General features: G+C 45.2%; 1 protein-coding gene across 2 annotated transcripts in view; it reads left to right on the plus strand.

The window, feature by feature from the left end:
- The window catches only part of MTMR12 (myotubularin related protein 12), a 65836-nt gene that overhangs the window by 32890 nt on the left and 20235 nt on the right, over positions 1 to 12711 (plus strand). For both annotated transcript variants that reach the window (XM_074995704.1, XM_074995705.1), the window contains exons 10-11: positions 21 to 145; positions 10349 to 10427. In XM_074995704.1, coding sequence (XP_074851805.1) covers positions 21 to 145; positions 10349 to 10427 — 204 coding nt within the window. The remainder of the gene's footprint in view (positions 1 to 20; positions 146 to 10348; positions 10428 to 12711) is intronic.

The following is a 12711-nucleotide window of genomic DNA, read 5'->3' on the forward strand; positions in this document are numbered from 1 at the left end:
TCTCTTCTTTGATTATTCAGAGTTTATAAGACAATTAACAAACCTCCTTATGAAGTCTTGAAAATTGATGACCTTTCAAACAGCCTTCCATCTCTTCAAGATATTCAAGCTGCATACTCTAGATTTAAACAGCTCTTTCTAATAGGTAAGTTTTAAAATTAGTTAAATGAAGTGGGATGTCCCAAGATGTGACCAGTGACCTTTTAGGGCAGTGTTTCCGGAAGTGTGGTACACATACCACTGGTGGTGTATGAAAGTGGATTTCAAGGGGTACGTGGCAGAAAATAAATTACTAAAAATCAGAAGATATGCACTGGGACGGCATTGGGAAGTATGGTACACCGATAAAGCCAGAATCCCAAAGTGGTATGCAAATGTTATAAGGGTGGGAAACATTGCTTTAGAGACTTGTTTATTTTGCATCCAGATGATCAATCACATCTCCAACAGATCTGTAGTACAGTTCTTGAGTTAAGATATGATGGTCTCTTTCTTTTGGTTTAGGGAGAAAGCACTTAATTTTATATATAATATATACAGCGAAAGCTAATACTGCTCTAGAAGTCAAGTGAAATTTGTGCATGTTGATCTATTAAACTGGAAGGCTGCTCTTGTGAAAAGGTTGTCCACACTAAGACACAGTATCCATTAGGAAGCTAGTTACAAAAAGTTAGAACAAAACACAATTGGCGATCAACTTCAAGTCTCATTAAACTCTAATGGTTAAAATAGAACCCGTAAGTAGGTGTCTGATCTCTCATATCTAATTAAAATAGGTTAAATCAATGTTTTTAATCTTGACCTTATTTCAAATAAGAATTGGCAGCGTTCTTAGGTATTCAGAATTTTGGGAAAAAACACCAGTATAAATGGGGTGATGCACTATAATTGCCAAGTGCAAATTCTCCTGACTTCATCTTGATTAATGATTATATGTTCCAAACTTAATGACTAAAGCTTTCAACCTTTCTAATGCACCCTTTTAAATTCTAAAACAAGGGTGAGTAAACTTTTTACATTGGGCCCCACTTTTTGTCCCTGCCATTGGCAGGGTCCCCCAGCTTGTATAATGTAATCCAAATGGATGGACGTTTTGGTTACGGTCCTAATGAAGAAACAAAAACAAAAGAGAAAAAGAAACTGTTGTGTAAGAAAGTATGTAGAAATTTATTTATTGGTATATAAATGTACACTTACATAAAAACAGTAACATTTCAACACTTTTAATGAGATGGATAAGCCTGAGACCCAGCAGCTGATTGTGCAGCGCTGCCCCCCGCCACCCGCTCTTTCAATATTTCATATCCCCAGAGTGGGCTGCCCTCCCTCCCCACTTTGCACAACTCTGTTCTAAAGTACTGTTGGAGGCTACATCCTCGCTTCAGGATTAACTGGAGTAATCTACACTGTAATAAAACTTGTTAGCCTAGCACAGGTAAGTAAAGTGATACTGCAAAATTAACAAGTGTGATTTATGAGCAGCTGACGAGTTAAACTATAGCCTAGATCCTGACACTTAATTTCAGGAGTTGTGTGTAGGGACAGGGCTAAAGCTAGGGAAAACATTTAACTGTAGTTAACATTGGCATAAACAGGTTGGAGAACAGCTGTTTAATTCTGCTGCAGTTTGGGGGAAGGATTGAATAACCAATTTAAATTGCTTGTCTTTGAACAAAATCAGCTGACTTATTTAATTGTGAATTTGTAGAACTAATGTTTTTTTTGCCATTGCAATTTTAGGTTAACATTTATGAGCTAATCCCACTGAGAGGGTCTTGTTTTAATTTTATAAAACAACTATAGGCAGAAACAAATATTGGAACTTAATTTCTGATCCTGTCAGCACTTCTGCAGATGTGTAACTTAACTTATGGTGTAGCATCATTGATGCCAGTGGAACTCTATGGGCTTTCAGAAAGCTTGAACATACATGTTTTCAGCATCAGGCCCTAAAACTGTATTTTTATTAGACTGTGTAAAATAACTTGACATTTTTTTGTTTTGAACAATAAAATAATTTTGACTTTCAATCAGTTGAAGCTATTGTGAACTCTTTTAGATGCACAAGCCAGAATTTGACTCCTCAGGGTGAGATCTTCAAAGCACTTGGTTTGTCTTTACCGTGGAACTATACTAGACATTTACTAAGGTGTTGCCTCTAGCAGCTCTCCTGTCCACATACACAAACCAGTCACCAAGGCTAAGCTTTTAACTTAGACTAGCCTGGCTGGGGTGTGGATTAGAGACCAATTTCTGCTTTAATTCAGTTCAGTAATCCAGTCATTTTATAGTGAGGCTAGATACAAACTGCAGTAAACTGTCTTAGCTGGCATTCTATCATCTGGAACTCTCAAATAGCTGGCATTTTAACCATCAGTAGATTTTAAGTAACCATAAGTTAGGTTTTCCATATTTACAAAATAGGGAAAGTAAATCCAAATACATGCAGTACATACCGTCTAAGTTTACAGTGTACAATACAACTGTTGTTAAATGAAGTGCTCTGCATACATTTTAGTTTTAAAATCTAATCTTGTTTTTCTTCAGTGTTATGCATTGCTAGGAATACCTCTCTCTTAGCCAGAATATTTAAATATCCGGCAACCTCCTTGTCCCAGGGGTGCTGTATATGAAAGAGTTTGCTTCAAATCACTTGCATTCTTATTCTCTAGTGCTTTCCCAGAATTCTCTACTTGTGGCCAGGATAGAGAGCTCGTCCTGTAATTTGCTGGGAAAGAATCCTAGAGTAATACACAAAACCAAGAATCCTGTGGTGCTTACAGCACCAGTTCAGGTGCAAGAACGTGGATAGGAATTTGCACTGTGACTGCTTATGCCTAGACTAGCTTAACCTGGATGTGGTTCATATGTTTTTGCTGCAGAGTTAGCCCATGAGCGTAAGTGAGTGGAGCACAGATCATATTGACTTAAAGCTCTAAACCTTGATGGCACATAATCATTTCAGTTTTCTTGACTTAGGGAAGTTTGGTATTTCTGAAAGAGGTATCGGTTGCAAATGTAGCACGAGCTATTTGCTTATTAGCTGTTCATGATGTTATGTGAATAAAGATGTTAGTGAGACCTTAAACTCTTCAGTTTAAAGAGGATTTTAGATTTGAAAACTGTTTAGAAGGAAAAACAGCCATATAAAAATCTGTAACCTTTTCACTCAGAGCATGTCCTTGTGAGTTGATTCTGCAGCTCCTCCAGTAGTCCTACTGCCCCTTCTTTTCAGTAGACTCTTCAGTTTGCCCACTGCAGTCAGTTTGCCATGAATTTACTAGCTACACTCTAGCTATCAGCCACCACACACAGTCTGCTTTCTAGCAGCTTTTCCTCTTTGTAGCTGCTGTTAGGGACCTAGTCAAACTGTCTTCTGTTGCTCAGAAATTTCCTGTCCTCCACAGTTGCTATTAATTTCCTCCCCATATAGTCAGGAGAAAAGGCAAAAGGTAAAGTAGCTTCCAAGCATGAATGAAGTCCTTGTAATTTAAAAAAAAAAAATCTTTCAGTGACTGAGCTATCCTTCTATAAACAGTCATTTGCTACCACTTACAGGTGTATTTAAAAAGAGATTTAATGTATTGGAAAATATGGAGTATATGTAAACACATCTTTTTACAGCTTTTTAATGAACCTTTTATTTAATCAGCTGTAGTTTACTGAATGCTTGATTATGCTGAACAAACTTTTAATAAGATTTCTTGCATAGCCGTTAAATGGTATTAAACAGAGAACCTGTTTGACTCCCTAATTCTGACGCTTGGAGTAGTGGGTTTCTTTTTAATTTCTCTCACACAAGCTCTTTGCATCAGTGTATTAAAACTTTGATTTAATCATTAACTAAGTGTGTTACTTTTGTTGTTAACCAGTTCTAGAATACTTGATCAGTTATTTTGCTGTGAGAATGTGTCTTGGTAATATGTACACATAGTAAATGAAATAATGAATTTACATGAGGAATTCAAGTAGTCTGTGGGAAGCACTCCAAAAGTAGTGAGGTTAATAAAATCCCCCAGATTGTCTGAAGAATTTAAGTTCAACCTGCCTGACTGAAAACACATCTACCTCTACCCCCCCAATAGCTCCTGTGCTTAGGGATGTCAAAATTCCACTGCATCTTCAATTGTCCAGTGTTTAAGGCTGGAACAGACCTGAATATGTATGATAAAGTGATTGCTCATGTCAGTTTCCAGTTGGGTGTATGTGTGGCAGCTAGAAGCTTCCCCCACCCCAGCTCCCACTATATTTCTTGGGTTAGTCTGGACACCCCTGAAGTCGCACCTTCATGGCGTTCAACGTATGTTTCTGTTGACTTACCACCATCTCCCTGCTTTCTCACAGTGATGCCGGTAATAGTTAGTTTTTATCGGCATAGTACCTTATGTCTCACAGGCATCCTGACTTTTTAAGAAAAAAGAGACTACTTGTCCTGTATTTTGTGAGGCTTCTGTTCCCTGGCATGCACTGTATCAAGGTGGCAGTCCCAGTGTAAGGGAGCTCCTCTGCTGGGTGGCTGCCCCATTTCCTGGTGCTGCATTTCCTGGCACCCCATGGAGGCATTCCCCCACTGCCAGTGAGCTCTGCTGTGGGGGTAGCCTCTTAATTCCCTGCCCCCCCCCACCCGCTGAGAGGTTGCAGAGCCCCTGTCCTCCTCTTCCCCTCATCAGCTGGTTGCTAAGGAGCCCTGGCATGGAACAGCAGCCACCCATCTCCTGAGGCCAGTGTCCTGTATTTGCCATAGGGCAATTCGGTCACCGTATTCAGTGCTCCTTTTGGTGGCTCTGCAAAACTTGCAGGACTCAGAAGGACCAAGACCAGCACCTCAAGATCCTCCTGATGGAAGTTGCACTCCACCTGTGGTCAGACCCCCAAAATGCCTGAGCTGACCCTGAACACCTTTCATTTGTGTGGATTGTGCCAACGCTGGTGGCATGTGAGCTGGCATCAGGGGAGAAATCATCTAGAGATCCTAGGCAGTGCCATGGGTTTTACTTGTAAGTCTCCATAGGCCGCAGGACAGCACAGTTCATAGTGGCCCCCTCCTCTTCTGGGGCATCAGCCAGAGAGGGAGCACTGTTCCCTAGTGAGACCTAAGGAACCAGCAACAGTGAGACCTCATCTGTATGTTACAAGCACGTCAACAGCCCCTGCCCTGGCGACAGCTGTTCAGGAGGGTGGTATGCAGTACCTAGTGATAGAATCGGTGGAGTATGCTGACCCTAGTATAGATATCTGTGCCCCCTTGGGCACCTCCCACATTGCCCGGCCACTAAGATGTTGTGGCAGACCCCTGCCTTTGTGCCTCCAACAGTAGAAAGAACATGCCATCGAAGGGCTATGGGCACCTGTATACTCATCTGTCGCCAAACTCCCTGATAATGTATGCAACCAACCAGCAGGAGCACGAAGGCATGGATTCCAAACCAAGTACCTTTGATATCAGTGTAGAGAATGTGGCTGGCACCAGGTTCTGCCCAGCAACATTCCCTCTCGCTGTTGCTGAATAAGCAGCAGAAGAAGGGTGCCTTCCTCCCCCAGTGCCAGAATGGAAAGAGGATTTGAGCAAAGGACCACATGACCACTGAGGTCTGACCTTACCGGCCAGGAATATGTTTCCAACTCCCAGTTTCTCCTGTGGCCCTTACTGTGAGAAACAGGCCTGGTGGCGAGAACAAGCAGGCCTGCTGGCACTACAGTTGCTGCACTGTGCATCAGACTCAGCTAAGTCTGTAGTATGTAAGGGCAAGCCAGTCATAGGTCCTCCCCATAGGTCAGTGGAGCACTCTTTGTCCCTGGACCACAGGCCTAAATGCCCATCTCCCTGGCCTAAGATCCCAGCATCACAACTGTGGGCTCCTGTCAGAAGAGTCAGGTCCCTGACACTGTGCTCTTCCCTCTGAGATGTGGGACGCTGGAGTTGAGGTACCAGACCCTGTACCACCAGTACTGGTGAACTTCCTACCAAAGATCACATTGACACAGGTCACCCTCACCAGGACAGTCTCCCAGATGTCATTTCCCTCTGCGGGGTAGGATTTCTCCCTGTTGAGAGACAGGTTTTCATTTGCCTGGTGCCACTCATCAGGCAGGCACAGATCCTTGCCTCATGGTCACTGATCAGAGTCACTTGGCGGACTATGGCCTTGACAGCTCCACCCTGGCCATTGGAAGGGCAATGGTTGGAGTCAGACCAGAAGTTCAGCCACTCACTCATCCTGGCTGCATCAGACAAGTCAGTACTGAATTAGACACAGGGACAGCACCTTAGACTCCAGCACCTAAGGAGCTGTCCCCTGAGAAGGAAGGGGAACCCATCTCTTGTCTGGGGATGGAGTCGTTGTTAGTCTCTTGGCAAAACAATGGCAGATCCCTTCCAGATGGACAGTACTTACCACCCCATCCTTAAAGAACATCAGGCCCTCCTTCAACGGCTCACTACCAACTCAAATGACAGGCAACAGGCATTCGTGAACAGATGACTGAGGCACATTCTTCACATCAAATGGCAAGACTTGGTCACAAATAAGGAGCTTTGGAACAGAGCAGGACAAGAACCACTTGACACTCAAATCAAGAGAAGGAAATGGCGATGGCTAGACCACACTCTCAGAAAACCGCCATCCCAGCACAGTTCATCAAGCTTTTAAATGCAAGTCTCAAGACAAATGCAAAAGAGAAAAACCTTGGATGACATGGAGAAGATCTACTGAAAGGCTTTTATACTCCTGGGGTCAGTTAGAAGCTTTGTCCTGAGACAGAGTGAAGAGGAGGAGACTTGTAGATGACCTAGGCTCCATTTGGAGTACAAGGGTTTAAGTCAGTAAGTCAAGTCACTGGGGCCTGATTGGCTGCATCTAGGCTGCTTCTCTACATAGTGTGGAGGACCCTTTCTAGAGCCATTCATAAACAGATGCCTGAGGTACATCCTTCACATCAAACTGCAAGACTTGATCACAAATGAGGAGCTTTGGAACAGAGCAGGACAAGAACCACTTGACATTCAAATCAAGAAAAGAAAGTGGGGATAGCTGGGGTACACGGTCGGAAAACCACCATCCAGTGTACTCTGTCAAGCTCTCAAATTGAACTTGCAAGGAAAACGCAAAAGAGGAATACTGTGGACAACATGGAGAAGATCTACTGAGCATGAAGGACAACTGAGGTACTTCTTCCAGCTAGAAGTTTTATCACAAGACAGGGAGCAGTCAAGACTTGAGGAGGACCTGTGCTCAACCCAGAGTACAAGGGTTTAAGTCAAGTTTAGGCTCAAATTGGTGATTTTTTAAACTGACCATTGTGGAGGAGTCTTACCTCTTTGACGACATATCCTACTCCACCCTGATCTCGGTCATGCTACGCATCCTTCCAGGGATCCTTAGGATTGCCAAATCACTGGGGCAAACCCATTCTTCAGTTCTGCATACTTTTTAAAAAGGTCAAAAAGAGCTATTATGTCCCTGCAAAAGGGTTTGAATATCTATAGACCCACCCCCCACTGGCACCACTTGCTATGTTGGCTCTTACTGAAAAGGACAGGCTGGGCCAAGTCAGCAGCACACTAAAGAACAAATATTTCCAAGAGACTAGACTTCTTTGGTAGAAAGGATTATTCAATGGCAAGAGGGCAACTGCAGGTGTCTAACCACCAGGTCCTATGGGGCAGGTACAGTTTTAACCTGTGGGACTCTCCTTAACAAATTCACGGAGGCCGAGCCCAGGAGTTTGCCATTTTAGTGAAGGAAGGCACAGCAATGACGAGGGATCCTTCGAATAGCCTGGCATACTACTGACTCACCAGACAGGGCTGTCAACTCCATAATGACCATGGAGGGTATCCCAGGAAATGCAAGCCACTGCAGGACTTCCTGTTTGAGGGGATGGGTCTCTTTTTCCAAGGTCACAGACTCGGTATTCCACATCCTTAAGGTCTCTCATATACCCTCTACTCCTTGGACCAACATACTTCTCAGCTGGTCAAGAAGCTTTTCTATTCTCCACCTCCTTCCCTTCCACAGTCTAGGTCTTCGGGGACTCTCCCCAGCTGGACACCTATGAGAAAGGATAGAGACAAGGTGTCTGGGGCAACACCCATTGTCTTCCCGTCATCTGCTTAGCCTGACCCTTCCAAGAACCAAGAAGGCCAGAAGCATAATTTTGAGGCTGTCCTCGAGGATGATGCCCCCATCACTTCCCAGGGTACGCACGCCTACTCTCTCCTTGACACTGTCCACCCCTTCCAATCAACTTAGTCTCAGCTGATCTTGGGAGTGTTGGATGCTCAAATATCCTCCATATCTGTACATCCAGCAGTTCGTGCTCCATTACAGCTGCCATTTGGGCCTGGCCCACTCTCCCAGAACCACGTCAGTCTCGTACATCCAAACTTGGTGGTGCTGTACCTGATGTCTTGGCTGCTGCATGTTAAATGCAGAGGAGCAGGAGTGCTTGGCTTCTGTGCAGCAGGTCCTATTAGGCAGCAGAAAATCCTCCACCAGAACAATCTACCCGGTCAAATAACCGTTCATTTGTTGGGCCTCAGATAAAAGTATAGGGCCTGAGTGAGCCTCACTGCAATTGATCTTGGAGCTTGAGGTGCAGAAGATAATCTAAGGCATTACCCCTTTCATCTATAATGGTTCACTTGGCTGCTATTTCAGTCTATCTGCTGCTCAAGGGTGGATTTAAAAAAAATATATAATTGCAGATTCCCCAAGGGCCTCAAACGAGTCGACCCACATGTCAGGGACACCATTCCACCACAGGACTTGAATCTTGTACTGTTATAGCTTACGCTCCCTACTCTTCCCTTCAAGCTTCTGGCTCTCCTCTCCTGGCCTGGAAGGTCACAGTCCTAGGTATAAGTAGTTCTGTTTCTCAGGTCGCCAAGATTAGGGCACTTATCTTGGAACTGCTCTACATGGTCTTCTACAAAGACAAAGTCCAGCTGTGGCTGCACCAGGCTTTCCTGGGTATTTACTTAAGTATTTTCTCCCAAAGCCTCATAAGTTGGAGGAGGACCATAGACTGCATTCCCTAGCTATCAGGAGGGTACTAGTCTTCTACACTGAAAAGACCAAGCCATTCAACAAATTGTTGGAATTGTTTGTCATGGTAGCAGACAGGATGAAAAGTCTGCTCCAAGAATGACTTCTGTGGCTATGGCTATCGAGAAAACTAGTTTTAAATTGGTGCTTTTTATATGAAGTGAATTTCTTGATCTTTATCAAAATGCTGTTTCAGGAGTCTGAGAGGCATGGAATTCATAAGAAAAAGAAATTTTGATCTATGATGAGATATTGATAAATTTACATGTGGAGCCAGAGCAGTGCATGGTTTGGAGAACAAAAATAATCCTCCCAAATGCTGGTCACAATTATTGTAACAGCAAATGGAGACAATCAGGCAAGATGACACATTTTGGCAATCCTAAATGCCTATTCAGCCAGGTTGCAAGCCTCCTTGGCAGCTTTCCTAGCCCAAATGCCAATCCAGGACATCCGTAGGGTAGCCACCTGGTAATCCATCCACATATTCTCTTACCCATTAGGCCCTGGAGGATGCTGGATTTGGTAGAGCAGTTGAACTCCAAACTCACCTCGGAGGGTACTGCTTGTGAGTGCCCTAGAATGGAGTTGACAGGAGCAGCCACTCAAAAGAACATAACAGCTATACTGGGTCAAACCAAAGGTTCATCTAATCCGGTATCGTATCTTCCAACACGAGACATTGTCAGGTACCCCAGAGGGAATGAACAGAACAAGTAATCATCAGGTCATCCCTTTCCTGTTACCCTTCCCCAGCTTCTGACAGATTAGGGACACCATTCTTGCCCACCCTTGCTAATATTCACTGGGCGGGGCGGGGAAGATGGTTACCTACTTTTTTAAAAATTGTTAAAGATATGCTGCTCATGTCCATTCCATTACCCACCCTCCTTATCTCTCTGTTTAAGTGGATGTAGGGTCAGCAGCACCTGTTACACCAGTGCATGAGCATGGCGCTCAGGGGGTCACTATACCCAACCATACAGATATTGCTAAGGCAGAAGTCTCTAACTGTGCACGTAGGCATGCACATGAGTGGAATGGAAGGCACATGAGCAACATGCTTGCACAACGGTTACAAAAATTGGGAGGGAGGGTTATTACTTTTGGACCCAAACTAAGTACACGCTTTTTAAGCATAGACAAGTGTAACAGAATTCTCAGTTAGCTTTAGTCTTCACAGTCTTAAAACATAATCTGTTGGATGCCGAATGTCCACCCTTTTTGGAGTTTTTCTTATGACAGACCTCTATTAACTAGGATGGTGCAATTGCTCACAGTCTAATTTTCTGTTTTTACAGATAACAGTACAGACTTCTGGGATACTGATGTAAAATGGTTTTCGTTACTGGAGAGTACAAACTGGCTGGAAATCACGAGGTTTGTTAATATGTTCTTTGGGTCCAGTCTTTAATTGAATGTGATGACTTCTGTGGCTATGGCTATTGGGAAAACTCGTTTTAAATTGGTGCTTTTTATATGAAGTGAATTTCTTGGGATCTTTATCAAAATGCTTTGTTTCAGGAGTCTGAGAGGCATAGAATTCAAAAGAAATTTTGATCTATGATGAGATATTGATAAATTTACATGTGGAGCCGGAGCAGTGTATGGTTTGGAGAACAAAAAAAAAACCTCCCAAATGCTGGTCACAAAACTTTTCTCGTTGTTGGAAAGGGATTTCATGTGCTTTGTTTCATGAACTTAATGTAAAATGGAAGATTAAACAAAAAAAAATAGCCAGACTTCTGGACTACAGTAGAGCACATGCCATCATCACTGAGTGGGGAGGGGTAGCTCAGCAGTTTGCTCTTGTCCTTGTAAACACAGAGTTCTTCTTCGAGTGGTGTCCGTGGGTGCTCCACAATAGGTGTCGGGCTTGCCCGGCGCTGCAGATTGGAAATCTTCTAGCAATTTCTCCTGGATCGCGCATGCGCCGGTGTGGGCTGCCCCCCTGCGCGCCCCCGGCCACTTGCACGATCCAGTCCCCGCCACTTCCTTCTCAACCGCCATCGGCTGCAGACGGAATCCACTCAGGCTAAGGCCAGAGTCAGATTAGATAGTTTTTTTTTTTCCCCACGTGTAATTTGTTGTTTTGGTTATTAAACAAAAAAAAAAAAAGAGAGAGAGAAAGCAAAGACAAAGAGAATATCAGCAAAAAAAAAAAAAGAAAAAAGGAGAGGAGCGGAGAAGAGCAGACGTGAAGGCCATTAGGTCACCCGCTGCCGCAGGCCAGTGATCACTCTTTGGGGTAGAAAGGCACGGATTAAGTGCTAAGTACCCTATTAACAATAAAGGACTTGCCACAATGGCCTCTTCAGGTTTTACACAGCGTGAGTCATGCCGTGAAGCTATGCCGGCCTCCGTGGGGCATAGCGAAGGCATCCGATGCCTGGGGGAATTATAGGCTACCAGACGCGTTCTGACTGTGCTCTGACCCCCTCGGTGCAGAAACGGAGAAGACTCTCCCTGGCTTGATCCTCACAGTGCATTTGCAGCAAGCAGGACGAGCGGAGCACACAACCACCAGCTGCATACTCAGGCAGCGGCACCGCCACAGGTGGCACAGACCCCCGCAGCACCAGTGGTGCAGGGGTGCCAGGCACGCAGCCTGCAGGCACCGGAGGGGGATACCCGCGCAGCACCGCAGCTGACGGTGCCGAGCATGGCGCTGACAGCAGGGCTGAGATCCCCAGCACGGGAGGGGGCAGTGCCGGCCCCGCAGCGGAGGGGCAAGGCAACATCAAAAACCCGGCACCGCAGTCCATCTCTGGACAGGGCTGCGCTGCTGTTAGCACCAAGCCCTCCCCCTGTGATACACACGCTGCACTGAAGGCCTGTGTCTCCACCAGCCCATCCGGGAAGAAAAAAAAAAAAAAAAAGAAATCTCCTTCTCTGTTCCTCCAACCAATGTCACCATGGCTTGGGCCACCTTCACCATTTGTGGGATTGGATCCCCTGGAGTACTATCACAAGCCAGTTTCACCTCTATCTGTGTCGTTGCGGAGGTCTCGCTCTCCCAGACATCGGGGGTACACACCCCGTGAGTGGTCCAGGTCTCCATCCCTGGACCCTTGCCCATACTGCCATGGTCGTCCTTATCATGCTGGACACAGACGAACCACAGGCCTACACCCAGGGGCAGGTCCCCCCACCCGGCCGCTCAATACACCCGTGGGCACTCCCGATCGGGGATGGAAACACAGTTGTCTCAAGGAGAGTTAATTTTAGAACCCCAAGACTTTCCTTCACAATCCTCCAGCAAGCAAGTGTATCATCGACCGCAGGAACCCGAGGGTTCGAGGGAGGTTTACCTTAGTGGTTCCTCCTCATCCTCCCCAGATGAGGCCATGGCCCCCAGGGATGTGTCTCCCCCGGATGACCTTAAACAGTTTCAGGAGCTGTTTAAAAGGGTGGTTTTCACGCAAGACATTCAAAGGGCAGAGGTGTAGGAGAAACATCGCAAACTCCTGAAAAATTGGAGACCCCTGGCTTCATCCAAAATTGCTATTCCAGTGGACGTAGCCATTCTGGAGTCAGCCACTACTATATGGCAGACTCCGGCCTCTGTTCCGCCTACGAACGAGAGCAGATAAGAAATACTTCGTCCCGGCAAAGGGCATGGAGTTACTCTTTAGTCACCCACAACCAAATTCTTTGGTGGTCG

The sequence above is a fragment of the Carettochelys insculpta genome, chromosome 5, assembly GCF_033958435.1.
Source record: "Carettochelys insculpta isolate YL-2023 chromosome 5, ASM3395843v1, whole genome shotgun sequence".
Classification (NCBI taxonomy): domain Eukaryota; kingdom Metazoa; phylum Chordata; order Testudines; family Carettochelyidae; genus Carettochelys; species Carettochelys insculpta.